Consider the following 27402-nt stretch of genomic DNA (forward strand, 5'->3'; position numbering starts at 1 on the left):
CGCTAGACATTCCTAATTTAGCAGTTTGAGACTAGAGGGAAGGCAGCTAGTCATCACCACCCAGCGCCAACTTTTGGGCTAATATTTTACCAACGAATAATGGGATTGACCGTAACATTATAACCTTCCCACGGTTAAAAGGGCGAGCATGTTTAATGTGACGGGGACTCTCAAAGTAATTACAGGTATTAGAAAATATTTCTTGTGTCTGGTGATAAGGTGGAGTGAGAAACTTCGAATTCAGAAATAGTCCACGAAGTACAAATGACTCAATAAAGGAAAATGAATACTGAATACTACATGTTGTCTTCGTTTCTTTGTATCAGAAATATTACGCGAAAAGTAACACAACAAAATATGTTTTGTTAGGTGGATAGACTTAAAAGTACATTATTTTGTTATTTTGCTTCTCTTGTACTCCTGGAAGGTTTAATATTTATGTTATTTCCTCTGAGACCTGAATATCCACCTAGGTGTTTGCCTTATATGGAGACTGCTACTCCTTTACCAACGAATAGTGTGATTAACTGTGACATTATAAAGCCCCCACGGCTGGGAGGGCGAGCGTGTTTGGTGTGACCGGGATTCGAACCCGTGACCCTTGGATTACGAGTCGAACACCTTAACACGCTTGGCCATGTCGGGCCATATATGTATATATACAGTCATAAACTATAGCAGTTTGTAAAACAATTTTAAAAATATTTTAGCATAATATTTTAACAATTGAGTTATCTATAATTATATAAGATAACGTGTACACTCTTGCATAATTTTAAAAGGTAATTGTTTTTATACATTTAATTATTTTCCTACTGTAAATTGTTTTGTTTTTGAATTTCGCGCAAAGCTACTCGAGGGCTACCTGCGCTAGTTGTCCCTAATTTAAGACTAGAGGGAAGGTTGCTAGTCATCACCACCCAATGCCAACTCTTGAACTACTCTTTTACCAACGTACAGTTGGATAGACCGTCACATTATAACGCCTCCACGGCTGAAAGGTTAAGCATGTTTGGTAAAAGACTAACCTAGGGTTGGCAATAGGTAGTGTTAAGTCGTTGCTCTTCCGAGACCCTCAGATAACAAGTCGCATGCCTTAACCCACCTGGCCATCCCGGGCCGCCAACCGTAAATAATATGATATGATGGTGGATTTGTTAATGTATCTTTGTATGTATTGGAGCCTTTTTAACCATGAAATATTGTTTTTACTGCAAAATACTTACAGGTAAATATCAGCCATTCTCTTTGAAATTAAACATCTGTTTTCAATTTTCTAACTTTGAACTTCATACAACTTTTGAACCACTTACTTAATCAAATGAGATTCTGGTTCTTATTCCATAGTATCAACTATAATTTGTATCTTGATAAAATTATTGCAAATTTTAACAACAAAGACACCATGTAAAAATATGTTTGGAATCCCATTGGAAAATAATGGTGGTGTAAAGGTTTAAAATTATTTAAGTATGAATATTTACACACATTGAAAAACCTTCAGTAGTCTAATGTATTTGACTGTGGTGAAACAAGCTAAAATAATTAGGAATCTTTTTTTTAGAGAAGTTTATAATTTGTAAATAAGAAGGCTATTTTAACCTTGATATAAGATCTTGATGTGGGCTACCATTGCATTTAACAGCTTATAAGGCTCACTGGCATACAACAACTACAGTAGTGGTTGAAATACAATTGATGCAAGTAGTTTGTTATAACAACAGTTTTTATAATATGAAGTTTGTGAATGCTAACTTAGAAAAGGCATTCACTCCATAACAACTGTTATACAAGTGTTCATTGTCTGTTCCCTAGTAGGAAAGAGGTTAGTGTTTGAATTTACAATGCTAAAATCAGGGCTTTGATTCCCCTTGGTGGACACAGTAGATGGCCTGATGCTGCTTTGCTATAACAGAACAAACACATTCTGTCTAATGTGTACATAATATTATCCACCATCCATTCACCATATTGTCTGGTTGAAATTATTTATGAATGAAATCATTAGATCATTAATACATGTAATAAACCTTTGAAGTCCAAAGTAGATGTAGTTTTTATTTTAATTAATGCATTCAGAGGGATTTTATGTTTCTAGCTTGTTACATTACATTCTTAAAGTATATTTGCAATTTTTCTTTATTTTGTTTCATACAACTGTTTAAAAGTTATTATATTTTATCAGAATATGTCACTTTTATGACTGAACCTTTTTATATTTATTATTCAGGTAAAATAATTACATTTGGTCAATCTACAATCTCTTAAAGGTGAAAAAAAATTATATCTGAGACAGCTCGTATATATATATATATAGTATTAAAATATATAGTATTAAAAGGCTTTTTAATACTACTAAAATACTAGGGTATAAACATTTGATAATTTTTTAGATTTTATAATGTCATTAAAACTTTTAATTACTTTTCCATTATCTACAATTTTTACCCTCTTGTAAGTTACAAAAAAACAATGTGCTCATTACCTTTGATGGATTTTCAAGATGACAGGGTTTATAATTTTGTTGTTTTCTGACAATAATTATATTTGCTCAGGCTGCAAGCTAAGAAGTGATGCACTAAATTAATTTTGATTCTCCTATATTGTGTTTATAAAGAATACTTGATTATGAGTTCTAATAAAAATTGCCAGGTTTATCAGCAGCTTTACTTAAAACCTCAAGATACCTACCTTGTAGCTTAATATTGGAAAATGTCACTACCACAGCAATTTCTTGGATATAAAACATGGCAATTCTCAATCAGGTCTTCAAAGAAATCTATGCAGTCTTGATGACATTCCATAAGCCCTGACATAATGTGATTGGGATTAACCTGTTGCTGCTTGCTCATAATATCAGCAGCAGGTTATCACAGAGACTTATTGTTCTTACCATACATACACAGTAAATGCCACTGAAATAATGGGCTTTATGTAATTTCAGATTACTGAACCTATTTGAGCAGCTGTTTTATACAGGGTGAAATTCTAATGTAGGGTTAAGAACATAAAAGAACAGACCAACTTTTTGTTTAATTTTAAAAGTATAATAAAGAGAACAGACTACTAAAATTCATTATTGTACTGATAAATTGGATTAGCTGATGCAGCTCACTTACCATTTCAAACAATACAATATTCCTCTTCCACTAGATGGTTGGTGTTTAACCTTCCAGTCCTCTTTACTTCAAGATTGATATCTGTAATGCTAAATATTTAGCTCTTCAAAGTAGTGCATCTTTCTTCTTGATCATTTAGTAAAAGTGTGAACAAAGAAAGTAGGCTCATATCAAGAATTTCAACTTACATTCTTTGTCCAGTGAATAAGGTCACCTCATTACCTTTGTTCACTGACAGCAATGGTCATCAGACATTTTCAGTCATTATCATACTTGGTCAACCAGGAATATTTTAGTTGTAACCCAGTTAACCTGGATTCTATATACAATACTAAAACATACCTAGGAGTGGAAGAGAACAGAGGATAAAACAACTAAAATAAGGCACAGTTAATAAATTTCTGGACCTCATATTGCATTCAAGACATTGTAAAAATCAAGTAAGTAAGATTGAGGCATAATTGTTAGTGTTCCTAAGGTCTTCTAGACAATATATGTTAGTTAATCATAAGGAAAACAAGATTTTAGGTTGCATGCAGGGAAATGCTGAGTAAAGAAGAGTAAGAAGTGATCTTATAAAAGCTTATAAGATTATCTGGGAGAATTGATAGGATAAAAGCTTCTAATTTCTTGTGATTATTATTATACAGACAATAGGATGACTGGACACATGTTCAATTACATGAACATGACTTTGATGCCTTTGTTACATAAATTACTATATGTACCTCATGAATACATTTTCTATATACAGGGTGGCCCATACATCCCTACCCATCCATATGTTATTATGTTATATTCAGTTACGCATGTATTATAAATTTGTTTGTTTTTTTTCAGAGAAATGTGGCTGATGTAAGCCCATTTACACTTGCAAATGTGTCAGAGAACATGGTGTGGCATAATATTATGCAGCGAGAATGAGGGATAGCACACGGATATACCGGATACATAAGATGTATGGATGGGTATGGACTTACGGGCCACCCTGTAGAGTGAGACAAATACTATCTATTTGTATTATATTTGATACCTTATGTAATGTTTTAATTGGAATTGTTTCTTTTAACCTACCATATGGTCCTTAGCCTAATTATTTTTGTATGCATGAACACTGCATGCAAAATCTTCTGGTAAATGGCTATGTTAGATTGTGGTTTTCATTATACATGAGTCATGGTGCACAAATTGATAGTTCAGACATTTAACCAGTTTCATGTCAGTGGTTAACACACAAATGTTGCTTTCCCTTGGATATTGTAAATGGAGAACTTGAATAGATTTACCTGTTTCAGCATGGGTCTGTTTGACTGCTCACATGATATCTTTGTCTTTACTCACTTACACTTTTGATTCTAATGACTTTTAATTTTGTATACATATCTTTAAAACAAATGACAGACTTTCAGTGAATGTTATAAGTGTTTCACATTAAAAAAAATTATTTTTAGTGAAGTGTTTTTAATAAAGTAAAAAACAATTTTTCTGTGAATATATTGAGTACTTTTGTCACTAATTTCTGTGGAAAGTGATTTACATCTTGAGACTAAAAATAACCTTAATCTAAAAATGTCAAATTTTATTTGCTTTATCTTATATACAATTGTTTGTTTTTGGTAAAACTTTATATTTTATATGTTATTTTCTTTATACAATGTTGGTCAATTTGACCTACCTCCTGACCACCAAAAATTAGAAAACAAGAAAAATTGCGATAATAAAAGGAAGTTGTCTACCTTCTAATATTATTATTGATGCTCATGGAAAACTTGTTTACATGTAATACTTTTGTGGTGATTGTGTATAAAGATATCTACTTTGTTAGCCTTTTGACATACTGTTGCTTGAGGTGTGCACGTCACAATGTTTTACAGAGTTACGTTTAAAGTTTAAATCAAAGACTTTATTGTCAATATACACAGATAAATTTGGTATAAAAACATAGTTTGTGAACACAATTTTAATATTGTATTTTTTTTAAAGTTCTTTTTCTTAAAAGTAAATAATTATAAAATCCTAAATCTTTCCTGCTATTAGAATTGTTACATTTGATCTCTAAGTTCTTCCTCTTCTCTAATTTATTGAACACCCCTCCAAGAAATAAGAAATGCCACATAGACTTCTAATTATAATATAGACAAAGTATACTTTTAACTCCCATTGTTATTTTTCCTATAAACCACAAACTAGATAATCAGACCCACTTATCACGTTCCATCTTTCACAAATACCAATCGTTCTCTTTAATGTTTCATACAATATCATTGATACCCAATAGAAAGCTAAAGTTTTAATCTATCTAATGATGATGTTTGTTGTTTTCTTTACACAGCACTATCTATTTTGTCGTTTGAAATTGTAGAGCTTAGCTGAATTTCTTTAAGGATATTATTATACAGTTAGAAAGCCAGAAAATTATGATAATTATAGGACAGTGTTTTCTGTGTGTTATTATTTGCATTAATTGTTGTATCAATACCATTAATACGTAAAAAATATAACATTTTATGACAAATAAAATAAAAAATGAAGAAAAGACCAAGACGTACTTTATTTCATGTTTTTAATGTTCTTTTTTTATTATTATAACAGTAAGTAAAATGTAAAAATAGAAACTTATAAGATAAAGTAAAGAATAAAAGAAATTCTTCTTAACAGAGTATGTTTGTGAGCAGCTCATGGTTATATAATTTGATGTGTTAATGTTCATTGCATATCTGTTTAGGGATTTACAACTTGTGTGGTATAATTATTAGTTACACAACATTCAAGGTACAATAAACAATAAAATATAAGCATCTCTGTACTGTTACAAGCTATAAGGTATTTAAAATAAACAGTTCTAGTACCTTGTTACAACTTTATATCATTTTAGAATGAAAAAAAGGTAATTTATATATATTTTGTAATTTTATATGGTGGTAACAAGGTAAGTTTAAGTTCACCAACCCAGTATATGTTATGGTAGATAAAACAAGAAAAACATTGCAAAGTTTTTCTGAAAAAAAAAAAAAAAGTTACATATATTTAGAAAAATTTAGTGATTATGCAAATAAAGTTTCAAAAGTTTTATGTAAAGTAAAGTATTTTTATTTTGACATGAAAATCACTTTACATTTGCATTATTCACCCACTATCTTACTCCTTATATTTATGGACAAAGTTTTAATGAGATTCCTCAACTGAAAATTTTAATGGTGTTTTTTTGCAAAATACTTGTTTACTGTATACCAAGTTTTTTGAAATCACATAAGGTACTATCATTGTTATGGTGCATATACATTCATAGTTACATGGTGGTTACAAGCTTATGTTAAATACACAAAACCAGTTATGGAAGTGTTAATTTCAGTGTCTGCTTTATAACTTCTGTATCATTATTCTTCTGTAAGCCTCTAAAATATGACAACAAACTTTGATTAAAACCTCTCACACAGAGAGAGAAGAAGGTAAAGCCTTCCTGACCTCCCATTCTACTGGGGGTAGTAAAGAACTTCTCGAACTTTATGGGAAACCCAACTCAAGCAGCTTCTTGAAGGAGTTTGTTTGTTTGCCTTGAAGTTAAGCAAAAACTACACAGTTGTCTACCTGTACTTTGCCCACCAGTTATTAAAACCCAGTTTCTAGTGTTATAAGTCTGCAGACATACAGCTGTGGCACTGGGGGACTCTTGAAGAAATAAATGAATGTGGGTTGCTGACTTGGCCCAAAAAGTGAGTTGTAGCAGCCAGTTGACCATGTAATTGTGAGTCTGAAGGCTAAGTTAGTGAAAATGGCATGCAAAAGATCATACTTCTTGGCAAAATATGAACTGAGTTGAAGAAAGACCAAATGGCAGTGCCCAGAACTGTAAGACAGTACTATTGTGGATGAACCAAAGAAAAGGATGTCACAATGGGGCAACTGAGATGTGAAGATAGGTGGCCAACAAACTGAACTTGGTCATTTAAAGTTCTGAGGAAAAAACTCACTAAAATGAGAGGTAGAATTCCATGGTGAAGTGAGGTGTCTCCAGATAAGTATATAGTCAAAACAGATCTTTGATGAGTTCCCAATATTCCATATTTTTGGATAAAACAAATAAATGAGAGTAAAATCCCAGTTGAGTTGGCATAGAGGATTTTGAACAAACTAAACAAAACAAATGGATGAGATACAATCCTGAGGAGGAAGGAAAGAGATCTGGGAAGTCATGAAGGGTAGCCAAAAAGACACATAAGTAAACATACTAAGAGAAAGTATTCAATACTAACGAGTGAACATAATATAGGAACTTTTAGTATTTACAAAGTAAATAAAACTAGTAAATCTAGAAATATACGAAATTTTGATGTAAAATATGAAACAAAAAATAACGTGCAAAATAAATAAAGGAAAGCCAGAGATAAAAGACCCTTCAGAATGAAATATAGAAGTCCATCCAAATAACCAATAACTCGAAGGACATAAAATCAAGTCAATTTCAAAACCATGGGAGAAAAAGGCACCCAGTTAATAATAACAGTTTTCACTTACATCTATTCCCAAATTAGATGTGACTGGTGGTAAAAAATAATAATTGATTTTAAATGTAAATTTAAACACAGGTAACCTAGATGGTGTAACAGGTTTACCATTATACATTTATTGTAATAACTTGTGTTTATTATAGTACAGTGTTTTTTATACATGTGAAATTATTCATTGTTCACTGAGATATTCTTGTTGTAGCAGTCATCAAGTCCTTTTTCACTCAACTTTTGTCAGTCATCTGTGTTGACAAATGCAGGCTAAATGAGTCCTTTAAATTGGGCTTCTATATTCAAGAATTCCAGCTCAGTCATGAATGTCTGTTCTTTTCCCATGTCTTTATTATTATTACATGCAATTTTCAGCTGTACTACACTGGTCTCGTGACTGTTTAAGAGCTTGTCAGTCATCAAAAACACTTTGAAGTAGAGTTAAAACAGTACTTGAACACTGATTTTACGAGCCTCTATGGTTCTTTTGTGGTGATTGCCATTAAAAATCTGAGTCACTGTCACACTACTTATAATTTTGTCACCCTGGCATTTCAATTAGACCTTGATATTAACACTTTTCTCTGTCTTTATTATATGTTTTATAGGGGAATTTTACAAGGATTACTTGACATGTATTCTCAAGACGGCTGGTAAGGGTATTGAAACTTTAATTAAAATAAAGTACAGAACAATGTTTTGACCTTCTCGGGCCATTTTCATGTTAACAAAGAGAGTTTGCAACTACACTAGAAATATTATTCTGTACTTTATTTTAACAAAAGTGTTAATACCTATACCAGCTGTCTTGAGAATACATTTTTACTTCAAGTGGGTTTCTCATCATTATGAATTACTTGATATGACCCTTAGATTATCTGTAATAAGAAAGCCTAACGTTACTTGATCACTGAATCAATTCTTAAATAATTTAACAACAAATACTACATTCTGTAAGAATCATTTTATTACAGATAAAACTTTTATTGACATGGAAATAATGCTAGCAGCAAATCTTGTCAATAAAACCACAGTGTTCTCAGGGAAGCATTAAACAGATGTCATATTTGATATGTCTAGTCAGTAAAGCTTAACAAATCAGTATTTCATTATGCGTGTGACAGGTTCTTATCCATAAATTGTGGTGACATATATGTCAATGTTAATTGTTATTTCTCATTTCCATGCAAATGGTGTGAAATAGCTGCAAATGGTATCAATTTTGAATTTCAAAATGGATGCCCTGAACATTAACAGAAAATCTGGCAGTAATTATATTGTGAATCAATGTGCCATTTGGATAATTTTTAGATATTGTTGCCAAGAATCTAGCAAGAAAAATATCAAACCTAGAATTTGCCACATCAGCAAGAAATTATAAAATTTTGTTTGATATAAAAATTTGTTTTTCAGTTAATGTTTCATTGCAATTTTTCAAAATTTACAGTAAAGTAGTTATGGATGTAATCAGTTTGGTTCTGCCCGAATGTGGATTAGGTTGTAGTGAACATTTATTCTGTGATAAGTATTAGATAATGATTAGCCAAAATGTATTCAGTTTTATTCTCAGATGAATTTTATAAAAGTTTCATAAATAATACAGCCTTGTTTGCAGAACTTGTAGACAACTTGAGCTCCTTTGTTTTCTGTTTTCAACCCTTATTTGCTTAATTTTGTTCTGCTGGCTTTTATTACAGAGCTGGAATCATTCTTTCAGGCATGTTATTTTCCTTTGATGAATACAGTTTTTTTTTCAAAATGTAAAGCTGGTTCAGACACACAAATAATTATTTTATAATGTTGAGAAAATCAGAAACTGGACATTTCATGGACATTCTAAATTAAATATTTCAAACCATTTTTTGAAGTTAAAGTTAACATTAACCATTTCTTTGTTTAGAATTAAGCACAAAGCTACACATTGGGCTATTTTTGTTCTGCCCACCACGGGTATCAAAACCCAGTTTTTAGCAGTATGATTTCACAGACATACTGCAGAGCCACTGGGGTGCATTAGCAATAGTAAATTGTATCTGAATTTGAATACACACACCTTAGGTTTTCAAGATAATAAAATTATTGCACTCCACATTTACAATGCCTGCATATAGAGTAACTTATCAACTATGGCCTCAACTGCTGGTTCAAACAAAGATATTACCATTTCTTCTGAGCAGCCTGTGTCTTTTGCCAAGCCACCTGTGACAGGACAAGACTGTAATGCTTGGTCTGTGAACATATTGTGCATCAACAATATAACAATAGATAAACCACATCCAGCATTTCTCCTGGTGTTAAAAATGGTTCTTATAATATAAACACCAAACCAAGCTATTATTTCCACCTGAAAAGATAATTGCAGGAATTTTAAAAACAAAACACTCATCTCAACTCGAGGCTTTCTAATGTAGATAAGTTTGTTTCAAAATGCATTTGAAAATGAAAAATAATTACCATAGTTTGGTGACAATTGGAAAAGCATATGCTCTGAATAAAAGGAAGGATATTCTGTTATCAGATTACACACACAGAAGCTGATCTACAAATACATAGTTATATACAATATTTATTGTTCACCCACAATATTAGTTTATAATAAGGTTAACAGAATTTTTGGAAGCAACTGGTGCATTATAATAGTTACGAAAAATAGCAGTATTTTTTTCAAATTTTTTCAGTTTAATTTATATAACTTTGGTGCACTTTGCATGTGGTCCAGTATATTAATTCACTAAGATTGTATATATTAGTTCATTAATTTGACTTTACTACTACATTCCATTTACACATATGTATGTAAATAAGTTACAAACTGCATCACAATACAAATAAATGAATTAGTGGAAAATCTCACTTATTTTATACTATATTATTATGGGAAATCGAACATTGAACAGATAGCCCATTCTATGTCTTTGTGCTGAAAGAAACATTTATTATATATATAAAAAGTAACTTAAAGTATTTGTTATACCATCACCATGATTACATACACAATCTAAAACTCTGTCTGTAAGAAGAATAATAAGCTTTGGAAATTAAAATTGTAACAGATAGAAGATATGGAAGCAGGCTTAAATGTGACGAGAGAGTTGTATGATTGAATGGACTCATACAGTGTACCAGTTCCACCTGAGGATATTGGTGAATATTCAGTAAGGTTGAATATTGCTTGTCTTATAAACCTCAATGTGTACTTTTATAAAACGCTATATTAGCACATTAGTTAAGTTGATGCCTTTATTTTAAGCTCAGTATGCAATTTGATAAGACACCATACTGATACATTCAGTTAAATACTGATTAACCTTAACCTCAGTATTTATTTTTATGAAGTTTCATGTCAGTATCTTAATGAAATTGTTACAATTTTCCACTGGGATATGAATAAATTAGTAAAAGACTGTTATATCTATATCTAAAGAAAATCTGCACTTTGAAGTCTCATGTTTATAGAGGTGTTACAATATTATCTTTTATTTATAACAGAAATACTGTATTGTATCTTATGAAAAAATTGTGTGATATTGATTTTGATTATCATCAAGCATTAACTGTGATCTAATTTTTGAAAATAAAGTTTTAATTTCTATACATCTGACTTAAAGGATCTGTGTTGAATGAAGCAATTCCATCAGAGAAGTAGGAGCCTAATACATGAGTCTCTCACATTAATATGCATACCACCACTTCTGAATTCTGACAAAGCTTTGCTTGAGTATTCTAGGCTGAAAAGAAAAAAGGATAACTTGTATAATTTACATTTGCTTTGTCTTCAAACTGACTGTGATCTCTTGACATCTGAAATTGTACATAATAATTGAAACTGCATTTTTTAATATATGACTTTAAGAAAACAAAATAAAAGAAAAGGAGAAAATCTTATGTTGATAACCTTAAAACGTTTTTGTCCCAGTGAAGAGAGCATTCATGCGAGAATAGAAATAAGGTTAGAAAGAGCAATGCTGAGTATGTTAAACAAACCTTAACCATTCATCCAGCCAAAAAGAAGTATGTCACTTGAGCCAGATGGAAGAAAAACTATATCAAAGATAACAGCAAAAGCTCGGAAATGTTGAGAGATAGTAATGAAAAAGTTACAAGAAAGATAGGCCTTAGAAAATAATCTTTCATTGTATGGTTTTAAATTTAGTGTCTATGTTGTTGCTTTTTGATGTATAACGTTTGCTCGTAAACTCTTTATGAATCTTATGTGAGGGTGTGTAAAGTTTCTCTTATCTGTGTTAGAAAAATCAGTAAACTGTAGTTACTTATTTGGTTGAATTCTGTGTTTTTGAAATGAATATCAATTTTGTTATTAAATCATTTTTAGTAGGGATGTGATGGATTAAACTAAATGAAATATAAGTGAAAATTCAGAGCTTAAAATAAAACGTATTAAGCAAAGTTTTAAATATTTTTCACACTTAAGAAGGCTTAATAACCTTCTAGAGGCTTCATTTTCCTTTCTGTATCTAGTCACTTCCTTATCAATAACATCAATATACATTTTCTATAGTATTCTTTTTGAAAAATTAGATTTTATTATTTTTTAAATTTTTCATTTGTTTCTTCTCCCACATAATTCAAATTTTTATCATTTTGTGGTATTCTCAGGTGCACTGGAAATCTAGAGGTAATAGTAGCAACTAAATTGCACGAGATTTAGCAGACACAACTATGCAAAGATAAAACATAATTTCTTACTTTAATGAATTGAAGAAAAAAATGGACACAACTTGGCAGTGAACGCAAATAATTCTTTATAGCACACAAATAGATGTGATAATACAGTTCACCAAGATATAATACACAGGATGATAAGCATAATTTGTACCTAAGAAATTTGTACTTGTAAGTTTGACTTTATTCTCCATTTTCCTTGTGTTGGTTTTCCAATCTAAGAAAGCCCAGCATCATACACAAAGGTTCTTTAATACTTTCCTCTCAGCATGCATGTGTTACCCATGTTACTACTGGATATTTCACAAATGAAGATAATAGAGGATACATCCTGAAGGTAGCACCTGCCTTCCTAGTGAAGAAGATAATTGTCTTGCAGTATATAGTGTAGTCAACTATATTATCATATACAATTTTCCATACGTGCACATGTAAAAACAAAGGGAGAATGAACCAGAAAATTATCATTATTAAATATGTTGTGTAAAAATAAAATGTTAAAGCTTTGAAGCAATAGTAATATTTCATCAGTTATTTCAAAAGTAATAATTTGAGTAAATTACTAGTCTGAATGGTAAATATGTAACTTCCTGTGATAATTTTAAAAAAAATTACCACAGCTTTGGACGTTAGTTAAACTTAAAGATATAGAAATGATATTTTTCTTCCAAATTATCAAGATATTTTAGACACAGCTCTACAAGTCTATCCTCCAGAGTTCGCTCTAGAAAAAAGAGATCTCTTTCTAGAAACAAAGCACAATATGTAGATTTAGATATAAACATTCAAGTTTAAAGATCTCATCAAGACAAAAATTTTGAACTGTGAAATTATAAACCTTCGAGTGCCAAGTGTAAATGTTATAAATATGTTGTGTTACAATATTTACTACTCTATTATATTTGTTTTCTTTACAATACACTAGGTAACACTGACATCTTTTGTTAGTAAATGCAAATGAACCAAATTACAAAGTGAAAATGTCTGTTTCAGGAAACTTCATATTTATCAAACTGAAATAAAAGAGTGTTTCTTTAAAGTTTTTCAATCTTTCAACGTAGTAAATATACAGAAACTTACTGTTTCATTACTACTTCATTTTTAAGAAAGCGACAAATTATATATATTGTAGACAATGTTAAAATAACGAATTTAGCAGGAGTCATAAAAATAATCATGTTTGTTAGTACATCTGAAATACAAGTATAAATTAACGTATAAACAATTTATTGTCTGTATTTACGTTAATGTTGTCATTGTGTTTCAAAGTTCTTCTCAGGTAAGATACGCTAAAATCAAAAGTCACTAATGAAACAAATCGCTGTAATTAGACGTTTTATGAAAGGTACAATTCTATAAAACAGTTATGATTCTAACATAAATGTACATATAGGTTTTTAGTATTTTCATCAAAGTATTAATTTATGTTTTCCAGTTTATAGTTTATCTAATATACTGTAATTCATACCATATACATATTATTAGATAAATAATTATGCCTTAATTATTTTTCTTAATTTTGTTTAACATAAACTGGAACTTATTACGAGATACTTCTATAAATGTAAATATAATCATGACCTACATCAATATTTCGTTGTTACAGCTTCGACAAGAACCACCGATATACTTCAAGTTCATTAATCCAGTTAAATCTAAATTGGAACTCGGCAATTCGTTAATCAAGCATTGATACGCTTGTGTAGAAAGTTCATATTATATAAAAATAATATCAAACAGTTTGAACGTATAACAATACTAAATAAATAGCGATAAGTAAGCTATTAGCATTGTTGGATGTAGAATACAATATGTTACATACTTAAACATTTATTCATATTTTCATTGGTATTATTTAATCACATTTTATCAAAACATACATAAAACAATATCTTAACATATATTTCTATTTCATGAGTATATGTAGAGAGTGCTTCAGAGTTCTACATATTAAAATCTATAAAATATCCTCTAGTGACAACATCCGGAACTACAACATTATGGTTGTCTCACAGGAATTTATTATGAGACATTTCCATAAACGTAAGTAAAATTACGACCTAAATATCCAGAATGTAATTATATTGTTCAATATTTTTTGAGTATTTATTGACTAAGGTTTCAGATTTACGTTTCCCAATTTCTTCTATTTATTGTTTCTTTTTCCGATAACATCACTTCAATCTTAATCCATGTTCCAAATGTTTTTAATCTTAACGATATATATTTTAAAGAGTTTGATATTATTTTATTGTAATATGAACTTTTTAGAAACGTTTATTAATGTTCGATTTACGAATGACAGTGTTCCAATTTAGATTTAACTAGGTCAGTGAACTTGTGAGATATCCATAGTTCTTATAATAACGAAATATTGCTTTAATAAAGTTACATACTGGAGATATAGGTTACGATTTTACTTTGTAGAATTATGTCATACCATTTCGTACCAACGTAAAACTTAATCGAATGCTGAGTAATCTGACACTACACTTACTATAAATTTCAACTTCACAATTACACTCAATATTTTTTAGTTCTCAAGGTCAACTCCATATTATTTCTATCTACATTTTCACTAAACTATTTTTCAGTAAACGTAACTGAGTGCAAAACTGAACTTCAATAATACAAATGTCAGATAATAATATGTCTAACCTACAACTTTATGATACATTAAACTTCATGATTAACAGATTCTGACAAATGTTTGAGCATCTAAACAAGTCTTCGTTAAATATAATATTAAATAAAATGTATTAAAATATATAAATAAGTAAAAAATCAGTTTGGTTTTTGGAATTTCGCACAAAGCTACTCGAGGGCTGTCTGTGCTAGCCGTCCCTAGTTTAGCAGTGTAAGACAAGAGGGAAGGCAGCTGGTCATCATCACCTACCGCCAACTCTTGGGCTACTCTTTTACCAACGAATAGTGGGATTGACCGTCACATTATAACGCCCCCACGACTGGGAGGGCGAGCATGTTTGGCGCGACCCTCAGATTACGAAGCGCACGCCTTAACGCGCTAGGCCATGCCAGGCCCCGTAAAAAATGAGGATATTTTACTGATTGTGATAAGTACTTTTAGTTATTAATAAAGTCATTTAAACAACTTCGCCCGAGGTATATGCAAATTAACTTCTTATTTTCTATAGTGGCTGAAAATTAGATTTTATAGTGGACTTAATGATTGGTAGTTGGGAATTATACTAGTTAGTTTAGATAACTGGTTGGATCCTTTTATACCAGTATAATTTGTCCACTGGGCTGCTAATTAGTGCCTTATCACCATAAGGGAGTTATAATGCGTTTATCTTACTTTCATGTGGTAGTATCTTATTATTTTCATTTTCTTCTTCTTTGCTTTGCAGAACTATCATCTTTCCATAAGTGTCTGTGATATAGGTAGTATGTTCTGGGCTTGAGTACCCACGTCTTATTATTTTCATTTATTTATGAATTTCATCATGAGAGATTGTGAACAGTTAAGACTAGACATCCACTGCAATGTGTATCCACTTCAGCAGTCTTTCATCCTACAGTACATTTTATATTTACAATCATTTTTGGTACGTTTTTGTTTGTCATTTCATTACAAATACATGTTACATAATATATTAATTGTAGAAATGTAAAGCAATAAGTTAATAACAAGTGCAATACGTATGAAATGTTATAGATGCAAATCTGTAAATGTAAATCATATATAGAACTATTTGCTTATTTTCTGTTTAAAATTAAGCACACACATAATAGGTAATCTGCGTCAGTCCACCAGGACTATCTAAACCTGTAATAACACTTTATGTATATAGGAACAACCATCTCTATTTGTAAAACAAATGGAAGTATATAATAATGCTGTTTGTTTTTGTTTATTAAAAAAATACAATATCGTTATAATTTATGCAGCTTATGTAAAAAATAATCACTTTCTTTGAAACAAACACGGAATTTTTAACGGGGTAAAACCAGACAAATTTATATTCTATGTTGTTTTATATTTTCTGTTAACATACCTTTTATTTTAACTTTTTTCATCCATGGGAAATTTCTAAAAATCCGGGACAAGAAAACATAAATCGAGCTCCAGTATCTCTAATTGGTAGAGAAAATCGACGAGGATGGAAAAGATCTTCAGTTTGGTTCTATGGACTATCGGAATCTGTGTTTGATAGCTGTTTAAATTTATGTTTTAATTCTTTGTAATACAGTGGTCGGTATGCTTTGTATTTGGTGAATTTTTTTTCTTTGTTTTTTTCCTAAAAACAACAAGAATCATAATAAGTTGACGTTAAATACCATTATATAGAAAATTAATACAGTGCAACAACTGATAACTGGTTTATATCAATTTAATGGATATCAGTTAAAATAACACATCTTCAATCAACATTTCTATTTAAATATCCAAATTTTAAACAAACTAATTAGCTCCATGATTGATTTTTAATAAGTAAAATGTGGGGAATGTTTATCTTATATATATCAAAATATTTACAACTTTAATGATTTTGGGGATAGTCTGTAGAAAATATCACATTGCTCTTGTACTAATGAGAATAAAATGTAAACAATTATTCATAAGTGATATTAAAAATATGAGAATTTCAAAAGTAATAAATAACAGAAGAAATTGAAATGAAAAAGGGTTTCGGTATTTACAGCTTTACGTTTGAAAATGTTAAATTGTGTGATGCATATTTAGGTTAGTTTAGTGTAAAGTTTCCTCTATGTTTATTTGTTTGTTTTTTATCAGAAAGCTTTGTGTGTTTTTCTTTTAGCAAAGCCACAAAGGCTATCGGCTCAGCCCACTGAGGGGAATCGAACCCCTGATTTTAGCGTTGTAAATCCGGCACAAATATTAAAAGCAGTCTTAGAGTAATAAGCACTCGATCTTACTACTGAGTTCCACCAGAGGTCCTTAATCTATGACTGCTTTTTCATTTCAATATTCTAACATTCAAGGTTTGTCTGGAAAACGTTTAGGTTTGTCTGAAAGCCGTTTAGCTTCGAGATGGCGCTGCAATATTTATCAACGTCGAGAATATAGATTTGAATTAAGACGCAAGAGGAAGAAGAACACGATAATAATGATGCTTTATAAAAAATGAAACATTTTTTAAACTTTCTGTGGACCTTAAAATAATCCAATACTTCCTAGCTAACATGAATGTAAATTCGTTAACGAATTTCTACTGTTTCGAAATTTGTCATGACGAAAGGGGTGTTTGGATATTAGATAAGATACATCAAAGTTCTGCAATTATCCTAGCAAAAACAATTGGCAAATGTCGGATTTTTTAAACAGCAAACTAAATAAAGCAAATATAAATAAAGAACTTACTATCATTGGGTAAGTTGTGAATTACTAGCCAATTCCTATTACTTGCTTTATGAACTAAAACTAGTTGCTGGGGTTCATAATAAAATTCAAATTTTTACGCAATGAAAAAGAACAAGAAGAACAACAATAAAGTATTATTGTTTCATCTGAGGCAAGAGGGGCAGTGTGGTATCCTAAACTACTTAGACTACCTATATATGTCAATTATCATTGTAATTATAACATATGAAGGGTTTAAGTCCTCAAATCATACTTTTGATAAGTCTTTGTACTAGTAAATAGGATAAGCACGACCCCACTTCAGAAGTGAATGACTCATAAAGACAGACAAGCGATACAACCTTACAGAATAAACATTTATTAAATATTTGGAGACGGCGTGAATGGTAATGAAGAAAATATTGTATACTAGCTGGAGTACTAGTCCTCTGGACGAAGGTTACCTAAATTTATAAATAGTGAAAGTTATCTTTGGACATGAAGAATCTTTTCCCTTATATGTAAACAGATCAGTAAAAACCATGAAATAAATACTTAGAAAACTCTCTCTGTAGCAGGTTTAATGCTGTCATTTAAAACAGCTTCAATACAATTGGAAGTGTTTTCATATGGCCAGGTTAGAAACATCTTAAAATATCTTTCCAAATGTTAAAACAGTAGAAAATGTGTAATTTTTTCACTTTTGTTGTCTGTACATTTCATTATATACTTTCAGTTTATAGACTAACAACAATATCAGGTTATAACATTTGTTGTTAAGAAACATGACACAAAGTGATTGTTGTTATACAGGGAAGCTGTACACCAAACTTGGTTAAGATTCATCCGTAGCTGTGTAAATTGTACACTTACTGTGGAAACACATGACGCATAAACAGGGTCAAGTGAGTATAAAAATTTCATGTATGTTTGGAAATGGCTGCAGAGATAAAGAAGAAACCTGTATTATATATACAACATTTCGAGAAAGTAGTTATCACTCGGTGTCCATTCAAACCGTCTACAATTTCCATCTAAAAAGTGATACCGTGCCATCAAATTGAAACTTTTATTTTAAGGTGGAAGATTAGAGAGTAGAGTTTATAACCTTAATACGTTATATTTATAACGGAGTCTAAATTTCATGAAGAACACAAGCATAAAAATGTATAGAAAGTAAGTTAACATACGTGACTGAAGATATATTACATTATTCTTATGTTTGTTTATTTGAAATTAAACACAGTGATCTATCTGTGCTTTACCCACCACGGCTTTCGACACTCGGTTTATAGCGTTATAAGTCCTCAGACATACTGCTTTGCCACTTCAAGGCTCTTACTATGAAAGAAAATAATACGATAACATTTTCTATCATTCCATTACTTACTTGAGACAGGTGAACATTCCGCACTTTCCTTGGTCTATTTTTTGTATTATGCTGTGGTTTTCTATTGTTTTTTACATGTTTACTTGGTTTTTCTATTGAGTTTTGTGGTATTAGTGGTTTTATTGTATCTTTTCCATCCTCGACGATCACCTCATCTTCTTTCCGTCTTTCTGTTTTACAGCAGCATTTCCAAATTATAAGACTACGGAAGAAAACCACCAATAAATAACATAGATGATTTAATTTGACTGTAATTTATACATCAGTGTTATTTCAATTAAAAATATAATCTAATTATATTCTAAAAATAACAATATTTAGCAACGAGAGGCACAGTGGCATCCTCAACATGTTGAATGACAGTAAGGAAACAGAAATAAAATGTTATAACTTAAGAGGGATAAATTAATAAATATTGTACTTGCTAATAAATTCCACTTTTAATTAAATACCATATTAAAATAAATTGGAAATCATTAATTAGTTAAATAAATTGTTTGAATGAAAATGCCTTTTGTATTTATCTCAAGTGTTTTCTAATTACTCTAGGGGCCTGGCATGGCCTAGCGCGTTAAGGCGTGCGCTTCGTAATCTGAGGGTCGCGGGTTCGCGCCAAACATGCTCGCCCTCCCAGCCGTGGGGGCGTTATAATGTGACGGTCAATCCCACTATTCGTTGGTAAAAGAGTAGCCCAAGAGTTGGCGGTGGGTGGTGATGACTAGCTGCCTTCCATCTAGTCTTACACTGCTAAATTAGGGACGGCTAGCACAGATGGCCCTCGAGTAGCTTTGTGCGAAATTCCAAAACAAACAAACCAATTACTCTAATTGTAAAAGTTTAGGTTGCCAATATTTTACACGTTTCAACTCTAAGTATTTGTACTAACACACAGTACCTTTTTGTATTTACATATAAAACTGGTTGAACAATAACATACTTACAAGAACTTGTAATGTTGGTTGAAAAAAGTGTTCCACAATTTAAGTTTTAAATGAAGATCCACATATAAATTACAGTTTATTATAGACTAATGATGCTAATTTCACTTTATTATTTCTTTCTACTGCAAGTGTTTGTAACAATTATTTATTATTCCAGTTAATGAACATTTTGGATTACTCAGCCACTTGAAATTCATCATCGAGAATACACACAAATGGTTCAACTATTATTATCTTAGAAATTATATTAAGATCTATTCAACTAAAATAAACTAAAAATAATATTTTTTCTTGCCTTAAACAAGTTATCAAAAGTATTACTTCTGCTGCACCAATGATGAGGGGAATGGGATGACCTAATATTGATGTTACTGAAATGGAAAAATACAAGTTGAAAGAAAATGAATTTAGAACAGTTTGTTTTTGTTCTGTGATAATATTGAAGGACATTATGTTTCATTTATTATACCTACGGTTAAAACAACCATATAATGACAGTGTTCTGAGTTACTAGAATCAAATTTCCACTCTGTATTCAAACAGAGATGCGTATACACATCGATAAAACAGTACAGGTAACGAAGTGTGAATTATCAGTATAGCTTCACTTCTCCAGTGATAATACCAGTAAATATATTTATTTATCACATTTTAAAATTTGTTTTCTCTCTTGTTTTTGTAGTTTATAATAACCAAATACACCGACTGTGTTTTCACATTAAAACAGTATGATAATTTTATGTAACATGTGACTAAACACCTTTATTTTAGATATATTTATAACAAGACAAAAGACAAGAGTAACGATTTCTCAGACTTTCAAATATCATGATTTTCGATACTGACTTGCTAACAATTTGTAAACTGAATACTGTTTATCTGATAGACTAGTTATAGAAATCTATAATTAGTGTCTACAAGAACTAAAAACGAAAAAGAATACCTTGTAAAACAATCGGTAACAATTCAAAGTGAATAAACGTTTTTTTTTTTTTTAAACACAAATAGATCTAAGATTCTCCTTTAGTTAACCGCTTTTTCAAAAATATTTACGATTTCAATAATAGAACAGTACCAGCAGAATGAAAATATTTATGGAAGATAATTCTGACCCAAAAACTTACTTCAGACAACAGAAAAGTTTATACTGTGAACAGTGAATTATTGGAAATGAATAATGTGTTTTGGTCTATCGTGTTTTACGGGTGGTGAAATGGTAAGGGATGTATTCTTCATAATAGAAAATAATGTCCACAATGTACTGGAATATTATAAAAGATCGTGTCTTTACACATTACTACATTTTTTACCTTCATTAATAAGGGACTGAAGACATTCAATGGGAACAAAGAACAACACGCGTGCAACACAAACATAGGTCACTATAACCAGTAATATTCTTCCGTCACGACATCTTGTCACCAGCCTTTCTAAACATATAGTCTCACGTTGAAAATAAGCTTTGAATAACATCATTTGTATAGTAACTTACTTTTGTTTGGAGAAGGAATGCATGTTTCGTCATCCATTCCTGGTTGACATGGATCTAAGAAATGTATCTATATGTAAATAGTGTTAACTTTGACAATTAATAATAAAATAAATGATGAGATATATAATTAATAATTGACTGCTTAGTTTGTTCAAAACAGTGTTTCCTTTTTCGATTTATTTTAAAATTAGAAGTCACAAATACTGGTAACACATGTAAACGTTTTGAAGGAAAGCTCAACTTACAACAGAGATTAAATCTCATCGCGTATCTATCAGGACATTGTTTAGATTTATGTTAAATTCCAAACAAACAGTACAAAGTACAAATTCATAGATGTCTTTATCAGGTTGTTCGTATGCTAAAATTAAGAATAATATAATTCACAGTTCAAGTATTGTTGACACCAGAAAAACTACTTTGTACTGTTTGTTTGGAATTTAATATAAACCTAAACAATGAACTATCTGTGCTCTGCCCACTACGGATATCGAGACCCGGTTTTTAGCACTGGAAGTTTTACCGACATATCGCTGTTTTGAACTGATATATTGGCCCGGCATGGCCGAGCGCGTAAGGCGTGCGACTCGTAATCCGGGGTTCGCGCCCGCGTCGCGCTAAACATGCTCGCCCTCCCAGCAAGACTAAAGAGTAGCCCAAGAGTTGGCGGTGGGTGGTGATGACTAGCTGCCTTCCCTCTAGTCTTACACTGCTAAATTAGGGACGGCTAGCACAGATAGCCCTCGAGTAGCTTTGTGCGAAATTCCAAAAACAAACAAACTGATATAACATTAATGTTATTATACCAAACTTTTTACAAGTCGATAAACTACGTTTAATTAAATAGATAAAGAGCAAGATAAGCTCTCAACTAAATATGTCACACTTTGTTTATACCTAATAGGATATTCGATTTATGAGCTTTCCTGAAGAAAAGTAGTTAATAATTTATTACGACCCTAAAATATATTTTTTGGTATTGTAAGTCACCACAGGTTTCAACTCAGTATATTTTCATAATTAACAATAAATAAGGATTTACAATGCTAAAATCAAGGGTTCGATTTTCACTCGGGGAAGACACGAGGATTTCCCGTTGTTGCTTTGCTATAAGAAAAACACACATTTTCATGTCTTCCGCCAGTACAGCGGTAAGTCTATGGATTTAGAGCGCTAAAATTAGGGATTCGATTCCCCTCGGTAGGCTCAGCACATGGCCCCATGTGGCTTTGCTATAAGTAAAACAATACAAAACTAACTTCATTTTTCCCCCCAGTAGCAAAGTGATATGTCTGTGAACTTACACACTAAAAACCGTGTTTCGATACCCGTGGTGGGCAGAGCATAGGTAGCCCATTGTGTAGCTTTGTGCTTACTTCAAAACAAACAAACACATTTTCACAACAAGAAAAAAACATAACGTGACTGGAAATGTTGAAAAGAAGATATTCCAAAAATATCAAAATTATTTTCGAAATAGTGAATTTATCCTCTTTTACGGAATAGAGAGTAAACAGGTCCCGGCATGGCCAGGTGTTTATACTTATTTAGCGAAGTTTTAAATGTTTTCACACTTGAGAAGTTTTCTTTTCCTTTCTGTTTTCAGTCACTTCCTTATCAATTAATTGATGTACATTATAATATTTACACAAATTTTGTTCAGTATTCTTTTTTTCTTTTTTTTTCTTTTTTGCAAATAGTCCAGGATAGCCAGGTGTTTAAGCCACTCGATTCATAATATAATGGTCACGGGTTCGATTCCCCGCCACACCAAACATACTCGCCCTTTCAGTCGCGGGGTCGTTACAATGTAAATGCGGTGAGTGGGTTCTAGCCTTACATTGCTAAATTCGGAACGGCTAGCGCAGATGGCCCACGTGTAGCTTTGCAAGAAATTCAAAACAAACAAATGTAAGTGAACCAACTACAGAATACATTTAAAACACATACAGATCCAGATATAAATGCTTATTTTTACAACAAAGTCACAAATTATACAGTAAACAACAAAGAACAATTTGAAACAATTTTCCTAAGTATATCTCAGACAAATACCAGACACATCACAAATTACAAAGACACGATCCTAACGAAAGAAATATTCATACATGAACTTCTTGAAGCAATAAAAAGCAAATCTCCGTGTAAAGATGAGATACAAGCCATCCTCCTAAAACAGGGCACTCCAAAATTGTTTGACCACCTAAAAACACTTTTGAACTTGTCACTATCCTCAGAACACATACCAGTTTCTTGGAAGCATGCTAATATATTAATGTTCCATAAGAAATAAAAGCCAGCAAATAAACCTAATAGCTACCGACCACTCAGCCTGACCAGCTGTGCAGGCAAAATTCTTGAGTTAACAGTCAGTAACAGATTCTCCACATTCTTGAAGATAACATGAAAGTTACCAGAAGAACAAAATGGATTCAGAAAATTTCGACAAACTACTAAAGAGATAATCGACAGCTTTAACGAAACCAGTGAACTGTCTCCTGCTTTCTTGACAATGAGAAAGCATTTGATACTGTATGGTACAATGGTCTAGGTTCCACATGAATGAAATGGGACTACCGCGTGGAATTATTCACTGTAATCTTACTTTTTTGAAACTAGAAAATTTAAAATAAATGTAGAGGGAACCTTTTCTGAGTACTTTACTCCAGAAGCTGGAGTCCCTCAGGAATGGGTGGTTAGCCCTATACCCTTCATCATGTATGTAAACAATTTGCCATTGAAGGGTCCTAATCATATATTCTCCTCACAGTTCGCTGATGATGTGGCTGTCTGGAAAAGTGCTACAACACCAACAATAGCAGCCACAAACATACAACCACAACGAAACAGAATAAGCGACTACTGCAAAAAATACAGAATAAAAATAAATACAGCAAAAACACAACTTGTGTGTCTTTACAAAGTTGAGAAAATACAAAAACCTACAGCCTGAAATATATATGAATGGAACACTACTTCCGCCTACCACATCGGCAAAATTTCTAGGACTAACCTATGACTCAAAATTAACATGGATTAACCATGTAAATGAAATTAAAAATAAAGTCTGGCAAAGAACCAACTATGCTAGGAGTTTCATTCGCAAGAATAGTGAAGCATCAACATACAACATACCAAAAATTTACAAAACATACATTAGACCAGTAATCGACTATGCAGCTCCAGCATGGATAAATATAAGTGACAAAACAATTAAAACGAAGTTACAGAAAATCCAAAACACACACCTCAAAACAGCATAGAGAGTTTCCAAAGCAACATTATCCAAATTCATACACAAATATTCAAACATACCAGATAGACTCTTGCATCGTAAAATAAAGTATGTTGATAAAGATTGGCTGAAAAATGAATTATAAAGCGAACTGGAGAAGTACCTCATGCACGATGAAGATGGTCCTAAACACTTCTATCCGATCAGCATATATTTTAAACACAAAAATAAATAAAAATAATAAGATAATATATATATTTAAAAAAGGGGCCACCATCAAACTAGACTTCCTACTAATATGGCAAAATAATATCTATATATGTATACCAGTATATGGACATTGATCTTAAAAGGGTCGGAGTAAATTCAGCCCACTCTGACCCTAAAGCAGTAACTAACACTAACATTGCATGACCATATAAGTAAAGAAAGGAGGAAGAGGTCAAAGAGCACCTGACCCTCCAGAGTGCATATGATATCCAACACCCAAGAGCGAGAGAGAACAACACGCAGTGCTTTATTTATTTTCGAATTTTGCCTTTTTCATTGACACGTATAACATTAACTTCTGACAGATGAAGATATCTACCGAGATCAAAATTAAAGATTTGTTTTTGAATTTCGCACAAACCTACATGAGGGCTATCTGCGCTAGCCGTCCCTAATTTAGCAGTGTTAGACTAGACGGAAAAGCAGTTAGTCATCACCATCCACCACCAACTCTTAGGCTACTCTTTTACCAACGAATAGTGGGATTTACCGTCACATTATAACCCCCAAGGTTGAAAAGACGAGCATATTTGGTGCGACAGGGATTCGAACCCGCGACCATCAAATTACGAGTCGAACGCCTTAACCTACCTGGCCATGTCGGGCTCAAAATTAACGATATACTCAGCAATAGATATTAACTACTTAATAAAATAAGCTGTTCAAGGCGTCGAGTTTAATACCTTCACGTGTAACTTTTGTGCGTGTTGGCATTGCGGTTAATTCAGCACCTATTGCTATAAAAATAAATGCCTGTAAAAATAATTTCATCTTCACTCGAATTTAATGTCTGCTTGCAGGAAAATATAAACGTTTTATGTAACGAAGGTAATAAAATTTTCCTAATTTCTGTGTTGCTAAGAGACTAAATCATTGTTAATATTATTAATGTTGTAACCACGCGTTTCTATAAAGCTTAGAGGCAACAAAGATACAAAACAAATAACGTATTATAACAATTTACGGATTAAACGCCAAAAGCTGACAAAGTACAGAAACTAGAAGGTGGAACATTTGTGGTAACACAACAGAACTACAATTCAATTTGGAAACAGCTTTGATTTGAATTCAAAATAGACAAATTTAAAAGGAGGTGGAAAAAAATCTAAAGATTATGTCTGTGTTTGTTTTCCTTACAGCAAAGCCACATCGGGCTATCTGCTTAGCTCACAGAAGGCTAAAGTTTACGCGATTTTTATAACAAAACATTGTTGTTTGACAATAATACTTGTTCTTCTTCTTCTTATGCCTCTTGATTCCTTGAGGAACATAGGGCCGCAACAACACCTCCCCAGCGGACGCAGTTGTGGGCGATCCTCTTCTTGTGTTATTTTGACCTCCGAATCTAAACTGTTGCATCTACACTGACACTGAAAGCATTTCTAACAAGTATCTTGGTATACACACTTTGAACTTACAAGCCATTTCCTTCTTTTCCTGTATTAATGGTACTTTATTGATAAAAGATCAGTACACTTAATCAATGAATGTTATAGTATGTTGATATCTGGTTTTTAGCCAGCTGTAGATCAAATTTTCACAAAGTGTGCAACAGTTATCTGCATTTTGGCCAATCAGGTTTTGGTAAAGGCATCAACCAATTAACAAAAGATCCGAATTGACTGCAAAGTGCAATTATCTACCCATGCTGTTTTTGGTCTTGTATCTGAATTTGTTTTAATGAAAAACTATTTAATATTATAAAAACTAGTTTTTCATAGTTTAAAACTTGCACATAAAGAGTCACTAAAACAATTAAGTTATAAAGAGAACTACTTGCCCTGTAAAGTGCTCTTGAAGCTTCACTAGTTGCTTCACGTGGACAAGTGACAGTAAGAATAAAACCATAATAACCTGTAGGACTCACTCAACCACTAAAAATACCTTTTTCTGATTACAATAGAGCCACAATTCAAAGTGACGGGATATGCACGTTTATCACCATTGCCTTTAAAGTCTAAAAATCGTAAATTTACAATTTATGTAGTCCCTATTTATAAGTTATATACTAATAATTTCATTTTAAAATGTTGTCCAAATCTACTTACATAATTCTGCAGACACTACTTGTAATGAGAATGAACAATTATTAATTATGTGGTTAACTAACTCGTTTTCGTATTAACCCTCACAGATTAGTATTAGGCTTAGCAGCTTCGGTAAATTCAAGTTACAGTACATTTCTACAAGTACAAATATTGCACTGGTTACTATTTACAATGCCCTTGTACAAGACAATAAAATTTAAAATTGTTTTACTTTGATGATTTTTTTCTTCTTGTAAATTTTCTTTCCTGGTTCGTTTGGTTTTTTCCTTGGGGGCATCGCTTCACATAAATAAATCTATAAACATTTTACCCTATCACATTTTCTAAGCCCAACGTATTGAATGCAATATTTTGCTTGCAAATTGTCAATAACCTGGGTAGAAAGCTACATGTGTTATC

The 27402-nt window shown here is 31.7% G+C and overlaps 1 protein-coding gene and 2 long non-coding RNA genes across 7 annotated transcripts in view; 1 reads left to right on the top strand and 2 right to left on the bottom strand.

Annotated features, from left to right (window-relative positions):
- Window positions 1-27395, bottom strand: part of LOC143249060 (uncharacterized) — a 39600-nt gene extending 12205 nt beyond the window's left edge. For 2 of the 3 annotated variants that reach the window (XR_013027427.1, XR_013027426.1), the window contains exon 1: window positions 27223-27395. This is a non-coding gene — a long non-coding RNA (uncharacterized LOC143249060). The remainder of the gene's footprint in view (window positions 1-27222) is intronic. The other variant, XR_013027424.1, reaches the window with a different exon arrangement.
- On the top strand, window positions 565-11893 carry LOC143249064 (uncharacterized). 2 transcript variants are annotated; one of them, XR_013027494.1, is made up of 3 exons: window positions 829-1228; window positions 3960-4114; window positions 11227-11893. It is a non-coding gene; the product is annotated as an uncharacterized LOC143249064 (long non-coding RNA). The 2 variants fall into 2 exon arrangements; XR_013027493.1 differs by lacking the exon at window positions 11227-11893 and having other exon boundaries at window positions 565-1228; window positions 3960-5773.
- Window positions 11219-27342, bottom strand: LOC143249058 (uncharacterized). Of its 2 annotated transcripts, XM_076498250.1 has the most exons (7): window positions 27215-27342; window positions 21451-21504; window positions 20254-20329; window positions 19018-19219; window positions 16321-16563; window positions 12456-12653; window positions 11219-11346 (listed from the first exon to the last, which is right to left on the bottom strand). In XM_076498250.1, the coding sequence occupies exons 2-5, from the start codon at window positions 21485-21487 to the stop codon at window positions 16450-16452; spliced, it is 429 nt and encodes a 142-aa protein (XP_076354365.1). In that variant the 5' UTR covers window positions 21488-21504; window positions 27215-27342; the 3' UTR covers window positions 11219-11346; window positions 12456-12653; window positions 16321-16449. The 2 variants fall into 2 exon arrangements, with proteins under 2 accessions (XP_076354365.1, XP_076354364.1); XM_076498249.1 differs by lacking the exon at window positions 11219-11346 and having other exon boundaries at window positions 12365-12653.
- Window positions 27396-27402: the final 7 nt, after the last annotated feature.

Source organism: Tachypleus tridentatus, chromosome 4 (assembly GCF_004210375.1).
Source record: "Tachypleus tridentatus isolate NWPU-2018 chromosome 4, ASM421037v1, whole genome shotgun sequence".
Lineage (NCBI taxonomy): Eukaryota > Metazoa > Arthropoda > Merostomata > Xiphosura > Limulidae > Tachypleus > Tachypleus tridentatus.